Below are 16,332 nucleotides of genomic sequence, written 5' to 3'. Positions count from 1 at the left end.
TGAGCGACCGTCCATGTGGTCTACCGGCCCTTTAAGAAATAATCAGTCAGTGATCGTGCCCCTTTAAGAGGTAACCATGCCAATGATCACGGCATATAGGTCAGAAATGTCATCTAGACAGGAGAAGGGGGACATCCATGGGGGGGCCAACGGGGGCCATGCCCCCCCCCCCCAAAAAAAAATTACAAGAAAAAAAACAATTTAAAGTGACGTCGCAATAAAGGCAGGCACTGCGTACAACACCATCTTTTCCTCAAAAAAATGTTTAACGTGGTTAGAAATTGCCTCAGATCGCACCACAGAGCATCTAGATTCCAAAAAGTTTACCCCTCGCCGTAATTTTTTGGACCCACTTTTTGGGGGACCAATGTTTTTCGCCCCCGCCCCAAAGAAATTGTGTTCTGGATCCGCCCTTGGTGCAGGGAAGGAGAGGGAGGAGCATGGGGGGGGGGAGGGTGAGGGACACCGGCCTGTTTCCTTATTGCCCCCCCCCCCCCTCCCCATTTAACTGAAACAACAATGCGTCAAAACAACACTGTGTCTTGACCTACAGCTTTTGACGGGTGCGCCTTCTATCGGGTCTTCGGTAACCTGTTTATTGTTGTATTACAAACACGGTGGCAGCAAATTGACCAATCAACAGCTCAGGCCGAATTTCTGCTCGAAATGACGTAATAATTCTTCAAAGTCGACTTGGTTGGCTGACGCCCAGGGTCGCATAAAATTTGCATGCACACATAAATCACTATCAGACCATGGTCAGATTTTGTTGCGGAGCGTGCGGGCTTCGTTGACCAACGGATGATACGGACTAATTGCCCCCCCCCCCCAGCCCCAGCCCCCCCCCCCCCCCGCCAACAAATTGGAACCCAAGTTATTCCATGCGGCTTGATTGACACACACGCAAAGATGATCTTCCCTTTCCCGATGCACGGGTGTGCCAATCGAACAAATTTAATCTAGATATAACAAACCCTTGTATAGCATGGAAGTTCATCTAAGATGGCACTTGCATTTCGAATTAACTTTGGATCTCAATTACGTGCAACAAAATTGGGGGGGGGGGAGTGGTGTTGAGATCAAGGCTAAAACACGATTCGAAACCATCATAGTATATACAGTCATACCCTTTCAAAACATCACCAACTCCCCATCACCTGTTTGTTCAGAGAGCAACATACAGAGAGCCACACCCTAATTTGGCCCCACCCAAATATAACTTTCGTTTCGCCAGAGCGGCTGCATCCAACCCAGCGACTCGCGGCAGATCTAGCTCATACTCCGCTAAACTAATCCTCCAACTTCGGGCCACCAAGGGCGGATCCAGAACACAATTTTTTGGGGGGCCAAAAAAAATTTTGGTCCCCCCAAAAAGTGGGTCTAAAAAATTACGGCGTGGGGTTCGGGGCCCGCTAGGGCCCCGAAAATTTTTTGGATTCTAGATGCTCTGTGGTGCGATCTGAGGCAATTTCTGACCACTTTAACCAATTTTTTTGGAGGAAAAGATGGTGGTGAACTCATTGCCTGCCTTTATTGCGATGTCACATTAAAAAAAAAAAATTGGTTTCGTTTTGGGGGGGGGGGGCCATGGCCCCCTTTGGCCCCCCCCCCCCCCCCCTGGATCCGCCCTTGCGGGCCACTGGGTGCGGATAAGACTAATCTCTTTCAAAACACATTGTCAAGGAACATAATTAGTGTGGAACCGGTGCCATCCTTCTCCTGACGGTGGCCGTGACTATGAGAAAACCAACTTCGGAAGTTCGTCCCCAGGGCTTACTTTATAGTACATTTGTAATTGTATTGAGAGCCTGCTCCGTCGACACCAGGAGAACGCTCAGCTTGTGAGAAAACAGCTTCAAAACAAAAATCATTGGACACAATTAGAAAAGATATTACGGGCGCTTAAAACCATGCGGTTACTCCATTTCAGGAGAAAAAAAGGTTACAGCACGGAAAAAGTGAAGCACATTATTTTGCCCTGCAAGATCTGGAAGTAAAAAGCATGCAAAGCAACCTTTGACCGTCATCCCGAAGCGCCCTCAATCCGCACGTAACGTATTCTGCATGCAGGCCAGGCGCTTTGCCTGTCGAAAAAAATATGTCCATTATTTTGTACACGCTCGCCATATTGCGAGAGAGTTCAGGCTTTCACATGACTTCCACACACCACCCTCATTCGCTACGGACACTATCACCCAAAAATACCAGCGGCACGCCCATCACCCGTTATTCCCTGATATTCACATCAAAATAACGTTTTCTTATAGCAGGTGAGTGTTCCTTTGTGATATTGTGGTTTAATTTAGGTTTGGGTCAAGTTTAAGGGTAGAAATCAATTTATTTTGGTGGTAGTTCGTGTTGTTTTTTTCACTGCGGGCTGTGCAGAACCTGTGCCGCATATTCATTCAATGCACTCGGGAACCTCTTTCGATATTGGTCTGAGCATGCGCAGTCGGCCATAACAACACATCGCAATGTTTCACCTAAAATGGCAGCGAGTAGGCTTGAACGAGACGGCGATGGGCTGAAATTGGATCCAAATTTTGAGCTTTTGGCGATACTTTTGGCCCTTGCTTTACAAGAAGAAGACGCAGAAAGGTTTCTAGAAGTATATGATCACATTGTTCCGAAATCACTCTCGGGTTTTGAGGTGAGAAAATGGGAGTTTTGGAGAGAGGTTTTTGGCTGTCCAAAAGGGCAGCAGTCGAACGGCAGCAGCAGTATCAATTATCGTGGGCTTTAGTTTTGCGTCCATTTTAATACCAATCAATAGATGGTGTATCCGCCTCAAATATACATTTTCTATGTTCAAAATTAGTTAAATAAACAGTTGAATTGCCAATGCAAATTTAGCGCATTTTAATTTGGTAACTTCCTTGCAAACAGTGGACATATGCATCACTGTGCATGGATGGTCATGATGGCAATCATCATTGGATGGTGGGGGTTGAAAATTCGGAGATCGTGCAGGCCTAAGCTAAGGCCCCTATTTTGTTTCGATCAAATTTGAATCAAGAATTTTTTACAACTAAAAAATGACATTGTCAACCTAAAGCAGAATTCGCGCAATGTAATGACACCTTTTTTGTAATTTTTGAACAGTTTCTTGGGGTAGAAATTATGATTTTCCTACACGGTGTACGGGCCGGTTTAATTGCCGTGTAGCGCGACTTGCATGCCCATGTCACATCGCACAGCGATCGCCATCTTTATTTTTGTGTTGCTTTTTGTCATTGACATTGTCTTTTTACCCCCAAATTTCCCTCAAAATTCAAAACCCTGCCCTTTAAGCCCTACCTGCATGTTTTTAATGTTGCCAACTAGCATGACTAGTCATGCTAGTTTGGTTGGTCAAATAATTTATAAGTGGATTTTGTTCCCTACTACTATTACTAGAACCGGGCCTGTAGATACACGATCGCCGAAATGTCCTGCTTACTCTAGGCTCATGACAAACACATGCAACATGGGGAGATTCTCTGGCAAATCTCCCCATGTCAAGAGCCTAGTGGAAATTTAAAGCTAATGGTGGACACATGGACGTCGCGAGGGGGGGAAGAGGGGGTGCTTGACCCCCCCCCCCCCCCCCCTGGAAAAGCAAAAAAAAAAAGAAGAAGAAAAAAAAGAGAAAAAAAGAAAAGAAAGAGAGGCGCGAAGTCATAGTGGTGTAAATTTAATGGGGGGGAGGGGGGAACAAATGTCCCTGCCCCCCCTCTAAAACTGAGAAATCGAGAATATGTTGAGAAATACAGGAATTTTTTTGGAAAAATATGTTTTGTCCCCCTCTAGAAAAAATCCTGGCGACGCCCATGGGTGGACATGTTTGAAACTTGAAAAGACAACATGTTGGAATTACATACAATGCATTCACAGGGCCTCGTCATCTATACCACAAAATAACTAGCACGTGACGTAGGCCTACATGTACACAGTACAAATTGAGTAGCATTGAGCATGGTGAGCTGGCATGAATAAGATGGTTGAACAGGATGAGTATGAAATGAAAGTGTATTTTATTTGCAACATGTAGCCTTCGATTTAGGCCTACAGCTTTAAAAATCTGATTTTTTAGTATTAAACATTCTGTCCCAACTTGTCCTTCACCAGTTTCAGTCAAAATCAATCAAGGGACTGTTTTCAACAGTGGCCCTCTTGGGCTAACTGTAGACCAGCAAGTTCTGGCATATGATAAATGCATCATGCATGTATGGAATATAATATGCTTGCTCAATGTACATTATACTTGTTAATTTGCATGGCATTTACCATATATATGCAAACATATGTTTAGGCCTATGCATTGCATATGTACGTAATATCCATTAATTGTTATATTTCACCTATAAATAGTGTTATAAATGCACAGAAAACACATGTACATGCACATTAATTAATCTTTGCACAAAAATTATAATCCATGTTTAATGCCTGGGTAAAAAAAACTAAATAAACACAATTTTAGGCCAGGTAAAAATTGTCTCGTCCCCGCCTGGCCTGTTTTCCTCCATGTTGTAACAGACGAGGTAATTCATTCATATTCATTCGTTACATTTGTTTTGCTAGGAACCTGAATTCTCAAAATCCCAATGTTGTACAGAGTCCCAAAGTCACTTTCTGTGTTCTTGTTCAAAATGTGGTTGTGGATCCAGTGTGAGTTAAAGGGAAAATACAACATTTGCAAACATTAAAAAGTATAACTACCAAGTTATTTTGAAATACCTTGCTGGACTGTTATTAAATGACAGTCTAAAGCATCCTGTAAAATCCATCACCTGGTAGGTTGTCATTTTCAAGAAAAGTGGTTATTTTGTATCAATTTTCAACGCTAGTCACAAATACTGGCCCCAGTTGACCCTCATTTGCTTGCAATCGATTACACACATCTATGAATTGGTACAAGCAAGCTAGACTGGTTCCCTGACCTTACAATTCCCCAATGTCTGTAAATTGCTCCGTTTTATCTTAAAATGGAGTCAGGGAACCAGACTACAGAAAAATGATTGTTTTCCTTAGTTTTATACAGTAGCATCTACGAAAAACGTCAAAAAAGTCAGTGTAACAAGATTTCCGATATACATGTATTACCAACCCCCAAAATCCATCCATTTCTGAAAATTACAGTAAGATCAAATGATGCATATTCCCTTTGATCAGCATAAATTCCAAACTCAATGAATCCAAGCAAAAAAACAAGTTCTTCAGCATACTTTTTGAAAGGTTTTATTTGCTTAATCATATGAGGTCTCAATCAAGTAATAAACCAGATCAGCTGTTATTGAAAAAGCCTTAAAATGTCTCCCTTCTAGATTTTCAAATTTTGATATAGCTGTGTAAGTTTGTATTGAAAAAAAAGATGCATGTAATCTGCAACCAACTTCATTGGTGGATGGTTGCCCTTTGCATGCTTTGTTCGAAAGCATACTAGAGCCACCAACATTAACATGTAGATAACAGGAACCAAATACAGACTGACATACATGTACATGTACAACATGCACATGTACATGTACTAATACAGTGTTGTACAATGTACATGTACATGTACACATACGTGGCGTGTGCAGTCATTGTGTACTGTGTGTACACGATGAATGAACACACCTATTGTAAGCAGTGGTCCACTGAAATCGAAAGTGGCTCTGATAAATAACTTGCTTACTGTTGACAAATGCAGTTTCATTTTAGGGACAATTTCAGAGTGAAATGTGTCTACAGAGTAGATATATCTTGGTATGGTGTCACTCGGTATCATTACAAATACATGTAGCACCTTATTTTGTTCGCCATTCTTCAAAAAGGATTGAGCAATGGTTCAATAAGTGTGGAAAGCATTATTTGACGTTGCACTTTTGCTCCCCAATCTAAATTAGAACTTATGTATATAAATATGACACTGAGACTTTAATGTCCATGTATGACGAACATGTACATTTTAATTTTGGTGCACAAAGTTATTATACATGTACATGTAATACATTGATGTTAATGTGTAGTTTCATGTGTAAATTTGTTTGACACATTAAATTCACATGTACATGCACAGGTAGTATGTCGCTTGTCTACACAGCAAACTTGTGAATGGCATGTGGCTTTGTGATTTACATAAATTAATAATTATAGTTGTGGACAGGGACTTTGGGGAAAGCATTAGCCAAAAGTGCAAGCTTTCGTTGTTGATAAGGGCACCAGCAATACATGCAACTTTGAAAACTAGTGAGAGTACTCTTCACTGGGGGGGGGGGGGGGGGGGGGGGAAGGGGGGGATGCTTGAGTAGCACACTGTGATAGCTTATTAAGTGCCAGAGACAGAGTTTTAAACCTGATGGCATCACCAACACTCATTACCAGGTGCAAGTACGTGTACACTGTATGTGATGTAATATATGCATGTATGCTATGCAGGGGTACGTTGTGGAGTGTGCAACCTTGTTTTCCTGAAACATTTCATTGTTATGATGCATTGCAAAGGATGCTTGGAAATTGCTCTGCACTTTTGTTTTCAGTTGGTGTCATTGTTTTTTGGATGTTTTCATAAATTCGGTCAAAGTATCTGTCCAAAACTTACTTTCTAGTTCATATCTGTACTGGTAAATGGAGCACCTATTTTGTTACAGGATTATATTTGAGGGATACACCGACTTTTCTTTAAGTATGATCTTGATTAGATACAAATTCTATTTTTATTTCAGGTGGAAGGTATCAAAGACAGAGCTCGGGAATTGTCCGACCTACCTAGAGAAACTCTCCTGGAACTGAAAGCTGCACAGGAGGAGAGTGAAGCTGCCCTTTCTTCATCTCCAGGTGTTGGATCTCTGGGCCGTTTTGCCAGTAGGCGCATCACTGACGGTCTCCACCTGAGGACATCAGAGACTGAACAACCCGACCATCTGCCTCACGGGAAATTTCAGTCCAAGTCAGGAGCTTTGCTGAATCAGCGTCTGAATGCCCATGCACAGACAAGTCGGACTAGTCTTGATGACCAAGACAGTGTCTCACAGAGGCAGGACCCAGTAAGTCACCAGGAGGAAGCCAGAGTTTATTCAAGAGTGGATGCTGAAAGCCAAACCGGTGCTTCTTACGTTAGGCAACACCGGCTTCCTCCAGCCTCTGAACAATCACTGGACCAGAAAGCAATCCCTGGAGCTGACTGCACCTCTGACCACTCGCCGGCAGCCAGGGACAAGAATTCAAACCTAGACCCAAATCAATGGAGCACCATGGCGTCTGCCACTGCACATAACAAAGTGCAGAAGGCACGGACTACTAGTGTCAAACAGCACAAAAAGCTGTCTCTGCCGAAGAACCCCGCAACCAATGCCCAAGACCAACAGCAGGTCCTTATGAATGGAGCCGCTGAAAGTGTGAAGAGCAGAACTCCTCAATTTACTGATAAGGATAAACACTGTATAAAATCCAAACCACCTCAAACAGTTTCCGATATTGAATTGTGTAAGGCTGAACAAATTGCTAAAATTCCCAATTCAGTGTTCCAATGTGGAAACTCTTTTTGTGATAGCCACTGTGAATTGGGAGACTACACAGAGGAGGAGAGGGCTGCCCTGATACCAAAGTCGCCGCCAGTTCCTGACTCGCCACCGTTTAAGTCCCTGGAGGACATCGGCCATTCAGTTGGAGAACTCCTCACAAACAGTGAACAGCCAAAGAACACTACTTGTCCACCGCCACGGTTTTTGTCCACCACAACAGCAAGACTCGCATATCCCAATTCATCCGATGGTAGCATGGCTGCAAAATATGGCACAGTCCCGGTCTTAGATACCTGTGCGAATAGTGTGGTCAGTGACGATGATACTCACCGAGAGGAAAAGACAACTCGACCCAAATTAGATGCACTCGCCAATCACCAGTTGCCTGATTACACACCGGAGGACTTGACTCGTGTTAATACTAATTCTTTCAGTACTCCAGAAGTGCCTTCTCCTGTAAATACATTAGCCACACATGTCAGTCCTTTGAAAGAGGAGCCTTGTGCTCCACTGGACAAGGATGAATTTGACAGTAACTTGGAGGAGCAGCCAAAAAGCATTGAGAGCCAGTGGAATGCCGCCAAGAAGAAGAAAAAGAAAAACAAGAAAAAGAAAGGAGCAGGTCAGTTGTCATTTGCGCTTTAAGAACTCACAATTCATGACATGGTGATATAGCAGGATCCTAATTTGCAATGCAAGGTTCTTAATGAATGAGCTTTATCTTGAGAAAAGTGTGGTTACTAAAAGGTGAACCGGAACTAACCCCAAAGTGTCTCTGATAAATGCTTGTTGTAACCCGCCGTTCTTTGTACATGTACACATACTAGGTCAATAATGTCGTGGTGATATCAAACCTGATTTCTATAGGTCTCTCTCAAATGACCTCACTGTCTACAGATTGGCACGTGCATCAGTATTTTCGTGACGCGCATCGGCTGTGCCTGGCTGTATTTTGAAGAAATTTTTAGCAACATGCGCGCGTTTAGAACATTTTGCACACGCAGTATGTAATTTTCAGTTGAATACGTAGTAGTAATATGCGTCGTATGAGAGGGGTCTATTGATGAAGGCTGGGCTGTACAGTTCTGTATTCTGCGAAATCGAGTGAAATGCTGGTTGAATTTTGGCAGGATTAAGAGGGTGAACACATGGTGAACAGTCTGCTTTATAACGTCATTATATAACCTGAATGTTCATATAACCATAAGACCATTTACTTGCAATCATTTCTTGAATATGACAGTTATCAGTGCTGGTATTTGTGTGTTTCAGCAAACATGGCAGAGTTTGAGAAAGGTACTTAGATGTAATTTTCTCATTGAAAACTTGTCTGGTTACCCCCACAGGATCTGGTTTTGAAACCACAAACATTAACAGTGTGAAGTTACCCGTCGGCGCCCCTCCCTTACCGCAGTCGCCCCCAGAGCTACGCAACAAACTCCAGCCAAAAGACTGGCATACCACCTCAAAACTAACCACCACGTCTGCCAGTGAAAACTCTAGACACCCACCGATGGTGTCGTCAGACAGTGTGACTTCTAGTGGGGAGTCGTCTACGGATGGAGGCACATGCATGAACGATGTCAACAGCCAACAACATGCAGCCTCAGCAAGAAAAGATGCTGTTGACTCCGCCGACAATACCAGTCAAACTCCACAAAGCAACAACAATGCCGTAGGGGACAGGGGCGCAGGTAAAACTGACTTAAATAGCACAAAGGATGTTGATATCCAGGAAAGTCTGTCGACAGAGCTTGAACCTGCCAACACTACCCCAGAGGCTGATGTACATATTAAAGCTGATATTCAGCCTTGCAATCAGTTTCTTTCAGAAGGTCAAGCTGTGCAACCTAGTCCAGGTCTTACTGTCAAAAGCGATCCAAGCGATTCTGACAGTGACAAGAACGATACCAAGGTACACGTGGAACTGAAAGCGACATATGAACGACCAGTTACTGCTGGCAAACCACACAGTTTGAGCGAGCCAACAGCTAGCGCAGACGCCTCTGCTGACAATGACGACAACCGCGATTTCATCAAAGTGGAGTCCAAGCGTTCCCTGCGCACCGCCAAGAAGCGTACTGTCGGCGCAATGGATGATCACAGGTTTGTTCACCCATCAGCGAGGTACATGGACAGGGAGAGAGATTATTTCCGAAACAGGAACATGCCTTCCGCTGGCTTGCGAAAATCGAGTAGCGAGCCCACCGGAATGTCCGAACTAGGTGACAAGGATGGTGAAGACATAGAAAACAAAACCAAGCCAAAATATCTTTCAGACAATCCTACCAAGACGGACGTGAATCTAACATCCTCTGTGCCAACGGAAACCACCACAGTACCACGATCTGAATTTTCATATGCAAGCAAAGTGAAGTCCAATATGAAAACCTCTTCACTTCCACCAAAGCTCAATCCACAGGTGCTTTTGGACTACGGAGATGATGAGCATTCAGAAAACCCAGCCAGCAGCGAAAACTCGTCTGATTCTGTGACTGGAAATAAACCAGCGGCCATGGAGTCCAAGGCCGTGCCTTCAGGAACATCAGTACTAGATAAGAACGATGCGAGTGGATCAGATAAAAGTGAATTGATCACTGCACACTCTGCAAAAGAACAGTTTATGAAAAACAATATTAGACCTGAGAACCATTACAGTGTCTCTCGGGCAGTGAAGCAACCAGACGATAGCAGTAAGGTAGGACAAGCCAGGAGCTTCCAGAGAAGTAGTTCAGTAGACAACAGTGGAGCGACAAAGAAAGTGTCATTTGATGATAACTCTATTAGACGTACAACAACCCCACAAGGCCCCGAGGCCAGTGTGCAATATTTAGACTTGACATACGCAGGTCGTTTGAAAGGCCAACGCCCTGCTATCTCCAAAGCTGCTGTAACTAACCCGCAGCCGCCGACCTCTGATGCACAGAAGGTACACGTTGCAGGCCTCAAAGATCTGAAATCGCAACCACAGAGACTCAAACCAAATGACAAGGAAGTGCTTATTACCAGCAAAGCTAGTATTGTACTCAGCACGAAAACACCAACCCAAAATGACCTCAGTAGAGGAATCGCTCATGTCGCCAAACCAGCCAGTAGCCATTTCGACTCTTCCGCAGACTTTAAGCCTGTTGATCAGCCCACCAATTTACAACCAAGAGCAGCTCAAGTTGCCCTTCCATCCACTCTCGAGAGAAACGTCACCTCCTCTCCTACCCCTTCCGTTGGCTCTTCCACCTCCAAACCTCATCCCGTCTTCGACTTGGAACCACAGGACAACTTTGACATCACCTTTGGTTCGGTGATTGTTCGCAAGGTTGGTTATGAGATCTTGCGTGAGGAGAGCTCAGCTGCCAAACGGGGAAGTCCTGTGAAAGAGCTCCTGTCTAAAATCCCAGCATCGGGGCAGCTTCCAACGCCACCAGGTCTGAGCTGTGCTGAACTAGAGAGATCCTTCATGAGTCAAGACTCCAGTCAGTCCACCGCTGTCAAAATGGATGATGCAGCAGGAGGTGATTCCGCAACGACCTTGGGCGTTAGCTTCGGCAAGTTTGACGGTGCCTGGGGTATCAAAGCAGCCTTGGAGGGGAAGGATGACAACATGGGAGATTTCAACCACTTAGAGGTGGCAGGAATGCTACTTGCAGGTAATTTGCGGTTTGCATATTAACACTTAAGACATATTAAGACTCAGCAAAAACAGCAGAGTCTTACAGAAGTGTTATTTTGCAGACACACTTTAGGAAAAATAAAAACTAGGACCAGTACCCGTAATTGGAATCCTAAAGCTACAACTGTAATCTTCAAACGTTAAATTTATTCCGTGATCGTGCTGATCCTTCAAAATCCACCAGCGGGCTTTGGAGGGTTTTGGAGGATCTAGGAAAGTAGAGCCCAGCTGTTATGTAAATTTGAACAGAGTTAACCTATCAGGGTAGAATCGCGTCAACGCAGCTTGTGAAATATTGTCCAGTTACATGTACAAATGGACGCAAACAAAATATAATGTACAAAATTCCATAGGGTTGTGTAAGGGACGTGGCTAACTCACAAACGACGATAGGTCAATTTGATGTAGGGTTTCCAAACAACGGTGGATTTGGTGGATTCAGGAAGGTTCTTTACAAAATTGCCCAGTGGTACCGGTTAATGATGGAAAAGTAATACCCTATTTCTGCTGGTATCATGGGGCCGGCTTAGTATCCTCTTTGCACGTATCTCACTGACTGATTCACTGACTGACTGACTCACTCGCTCATTCATTTTCACTTGTGAGCTTGGTAGTGCTATCTTATAGGATTAGCCCGTAACACCATGGAATGGGCTAAATCCAGCCCAGATGGGTGCAGACCAGTAAAATCGACTCCCATAGACGTCAGTGATCATAACGCGTAATTCCAAAAATTATTAAAACATACTCACAACTCTCCAAGGTGTTTGAGGCATCCATCAAATTAAAGCTTATTTCATCATCTTTCATTTTTTGTTCAATTTTTGGGTGGTAATCCGAAAAGTCTTGGGAGAAAAAAATCTCCAAAGATAATCACCACTAAAAGCAGTCCTGTCGCCCATCGCCATTTTGTAATATGCAAAATAGAGCAATTTTAGGGCAAAATTTCATCCAAATTTCCACAGAAATACGAGCTCACAGTCCTGTGCACGGCTTCCACCCATTTTTTTTACGAACCATCAAGTTCATGGCCCACAAAATATTCCAATAGCAAAAAAATGTGGGTATACAAATGTGATTTGGCCCGTGAAGGAAACTTTGGGCCTATTTACTGATTCGCACCCAGATACATGAAAAGACTTCCAGCCATTCTGAATCAATTTGATCAGAATCTATATGCGCTGGTACAAGCTTTATTTGGCTTGCTTTGTCGTGTTTCCTTTCAGTGAGACTTCTATAGTTACAAGAGTAGTTCGTTGTTATTTTTCCTTTAATTGACAACATTTAATCCACAGAATGGCGCAAGACCCAGACGGAGATCAGGCAGAATAAAGTTCTTGTCATAGAGTAGGATACCTCGACCCCAGTCAGCGGCTGTTTCGTGCGCCACCATCCGTAGATCGGTCTGCACAACAGACTGTGATGACAGCATTGTCTACCAGCTCATTTCTGACTACCCTCGGCCACACAAAACAGCAGCTCACAGACTGTTGAGGAATTAGGTGGAAGGTGAGGATCTTTCTCTCTCGAGTATCTTCATAAAATTAAAACTAACAGGAAGAGCAGCAATTGCTCATTTAAACCAGTCTGTTGAAGAACTCCCCCAAATTTGTTTTAAAAAAACCCCACTAAATATGACAGAAAAAAAAAAGATTTTATAAAAATATGTACTCGGCATACACAACAATATAATACAAAAAAAAAATTAAAATAAAACCAATTCTTTTGTATAATACATTACAAATTTCTTTGTGTTGTGGCACTTCAAATTTGGTGCTTGCTTTGAATACAGTGTTTTTTAAAGTTGAAAGCAGTTACAATATTATGCTTGTGTGAAATGGTGAAATATTCACAGCCAAAATGACAAATTCCCAAGGCCAGTGTTCTACTTGTCTGTCACTGGATGTGCCTTTGTCAAACTTTTGCCGTTGCCAACACACACCCTCTTTACTCAAGCAGTGCTGTGTTTGACAGAATAGCTGGTAAATACTGGCAGTCTGCCTATTCGGTAGATCTGACATTGGGAAGAGTTTGAAAAATGGATTCCAAGCACAAGTGCGTGCGCCCTCTCTTGGTTAGAAAGAGAGAGTTGGGCAGGACTCTTAAATGCATTTATTTGCTCAGTACGGTTGGCGCTAACACAGAGACGCTGAAGCTTGTGGACATTTGGATGTGAGATTTGAGGGCATTAAGGGGGAGATTAGTCAGGATTTTCCTGATTTCAGGATTTCATTGTCAGGATTTTTCGGATTTTCAGGATTTTTTTAAAGGAATCCGTTATTGAAATCTGGAATCCTGAGGTTTTACCATCAAGGTGTTTTTACATAAAAGTTTATATAAAACAAAAGAAATGGGTGTGTTTAGGGGTTTAGGCGAATACAAACTCAACCATGGACGTTGCTCTGGAGCCCCCTGGCGATCCTCAAACCCTCTGCTGATTATTTTGTGGATTTTCAGTTTTCCCATCAATCTCACCTCTGTAATCGTGTGTACTTGGTGATATGAGCTCACAAACCAGTATACACACACAATGTGTCCCGTATGTGGAGCTCCCAGGAGTGTCTAACAAGCGCCACCTACTGGTCATGCACTGAGATACATGTAGCCCTTCGCTCGTACCCCCCATCCTGCAAACAGGACGTTGGGAACGGCTGATCTCTTCTAGCTCTCATTGGATAGATTTTGCGTGAGCTGTGATGTACATGCAGCACTGTCGCTGTTTAACATACAAAGCGCGCGCTAGCTGCATGCGAAGGTCAAGATAAATTACCAATAATGCAATTTGTACTTCCTTCACAAGATTCTGTGAAGCTCATCAGCCCCTCCTAGCACCCTGTTTTTAGGGCGGGGGGTACGAGCAAATGTAGCCCTTAAAACGTACCTAAGCAGTGTCTAGCGCTGATCAAATCAGCTCAAAGCGCCTCTATTGTCCACAAGGAAAAATGATTATTCAACCTCGACTGGACACGTGTATGCTACTCAATCAGAACCTAACAAAATTTAGTCGATCGTGACTTATTCCTTAAAGTTTGACGTTGCCTTTCCTCAAGTGCAGAGGAAAGTATAACTGACAAAAGTGACGTAACAAATTTATTCACCAAAGGCATTAATGGTTGCTTTTGCATGCTTACGTTCATCATACAGGGCACTGCTAGGGTTAAAAACCACGCCTCTTTTTGAGTATATTGTCAGAACTGTTTTAAAGTTTTGAAAGAACACCATACACTGGTTGAACAACATCCATATGTAAATAAGTGATTGCTTGCAAATATTTTCTTTCAGTAAGGTTCATTTTAGCTTTTAAAGATAAATATCAAAATGTGTGAAAACAATCGGAAACATATTAATGACCCACATATAAACGTGTTTTCTTTCCTTTTTTTGGTTTTGTTTAATGTGCAGCTGTCAAAATATATAAATTGTAAATGATAGCAGGAAAAAAAAAGCTTTAACTACGTGGAATTGTAATTAGCAATTAAATATTGACTGTTGAAAATTTAAAACACAACCCTCCTATTGTTTAACCAGTCACAGACAGTCAAAAATTACTTCAACTTCCTCTGCCATGCATTTAAAAAAAACCAGTCAGATCACATTCGTGTTAACACTTTGACTAGTCAAATTCCATCAACAGACAAACAAGGTAACTGGTAGGTACAGTTGGCATATCATCACCTCCAGTCAAAGCATGGCTATTTGAAATTTAGAAGGGAATTTTTAACTGTTAAAAACAGTCACTTGCGTGATTTTGACTGCTGTGATTGTGTACCTGATTTTGCCAGTGAAGGGATAAATATATAAATTAAATTATAAAGCTTACTTTTAACACTATCTTTCTTTAAGTATTATCTAGTGCGCAACCTGACAAATTCTTAAGTTTGCTTTTTGTTTAACCTTTGTTTAATACTCCGAGATATGGTTTCTTTTTCGCTAAATTACCAAAACACGGATCACGCATTCACTTCACACTTAATCGACTCCAGTTTTAATGTAGGTTTCACATTTGAAGTTAGATTTGTCTCCATTGCCACATTTTACATAATTGTTTTGTGTACGTATTCTACCAATGTGAGTTTTTAAAAAAATACTTCATTTAACAAACGATAGAACATATCAATCATACTTTGAGCAGAAAACTTCTAAAAAAAACAACTGGAATTTGCTTTTGAAGTGAATCACAAACAATACATTATTTACACACACTGTACACAGCATCTACAGCACAACTAACAATATGTAAAGCCTTTCTCATCAGCGTATGAGTTAATTCTTCCTTTTGAAATCCCTTATGGGGAATAATTTTATCAAACTGAGACATTTCATTGCTCTACTAACTACAGATCACCATTCTTTGGCAGCATTGCTAGTACATGTACAGTATTTTCGCTGTAAGCGCTAGGCTGGTAAGCACAGAATCTTAAGTTACCTGATATAGGCATGCACACAAGCCGAAATTCCTTGCTAACCCTGGAAACATGCTCACCCTTAGTGCCAGATTTTTGCTCTTTGTAAAAGGGGCTTCTGTGCTTTGTGTGATAATAGTAAGCAGAGTTCATGAAACATGCATGACCAAGGTACAAAAAGAACCGCATCTGTCTGCTGAACCTGATGTACGGGGTGAGTCAAAATGATCTGGACCCAAGAATATATAAAAATATGTAGCAATTATCAAAACTAAGTTCAAATGAGATACATTATTAGGCTGGTATTTTGGACATATTTGGTGAAAGTTTCATGTACATCCATTGCACCATTTTGAAGAAAAGCGCTAGCAAAGAACACACGCTAAAAACACTCTGACCACGGTTCCATGGTTCAACAAATTTATTGAAATCGTGTACTGATGTGAAGCAGTGTAATAACAAATAGAAAGCTAGTCATGGTGACTGACTCACTTGAAGTTATTGACACATTTAAAAAAGGCAAAACCAATTCCGTTTGTAGACTGGAAAATGAGCCACTTCAATGAAAATGGCATAACTCCTCACCACAGCCACTAATTTGAAAATATTCAAAATTCCTGTGGAAGCCAAGGTGATAACCATTCATATGAAACACTCAGTTTTGCCACACAAAAAAATGGTGAACTTGGGTCCAGATCATTCTGACTCACCCTGTAATGCATTTTCTCTCCAACCATTTCCCACTGTGAAGTTTTTACACAGAAATGTTTTTTTC

At 42.3% G+C, this 16,332-nt stretch overlaps 1 protein-coding gene across 1 annotated transcript; it reads left to right on the top strand.

The window, feature by feature from the left end:
* The first annotated feature begins 2,298 nt into the window (after positions 1-2,298).
* On the top strand, positions 2,299-14,726 carry LOC119730243. Its single transcript, XM_038203052.1, has 4 exons — positions 2,299-2,650; positions 6,690-8,109; positions 8,834-11,131; positions 12,450-14,726. The coding sequence occupies exons 1-4, from the start codon at positions 2,489-2,491 to the stop codon at positions 12,503-12,505; spliced, it is 3,936 nt and encodes a 1,311-aa protein (XP_038058980.1). The 5' UTR covers positions 2,299-2,488; the 3' UTR covers positions 12,506-14,726.
* The last annotated feature ends 1,606 nt before the right edge of the window (positions 14,727-16,332 follow it).

The sequence above is a fragment of the Patiria miniata genome, unplaced genomic scaffold (genome assembly GCF_015706575.1).
Source record: "Patiria miniata isolate m_02_andy unplaced genomic scaffold, ASM1570657v1 HiC_scaffold_22, whole genome shotgun sequence".
NCBI lineage: Eukaryota > Metazoa > Echinodermata > Asteroidea > Valvatida > Asterinidae > Patiria > Patiria miniata.
Note: the sequence above shows the minus strand (reverse complement) of the source record. Positions and strands in the feature narration are given on the sequence as shown.

What these genes read in the sequence shown, in the direction of transcription:
- LOC119730243 (XM_038203052.1), top strand. Translation starts at nt 2,489, where the DNA reads ATGGCAGCGAGTAGGCTTGAACGAGACGGCGATGGGCTGAAATTGGAT. An exon ending in AATCACTCTCGGGTTTTGAG is followed by an intron (nt 2,651 to 6,689) that starts GTGAGAAAATGG and finishes TTTTTATTTCAG; the next exon opens with GTGGAAGGTATCAAAGACAG. An exon ending in CAAGAAAAAGAAAGGAGCAG is followed by an intron (nt 8,110 to 8,833) that starts GTCAGTTGTCAT and finishes TTACCCCCACAG; the next exon opens with GATCTGGTTTTGAAACCACA.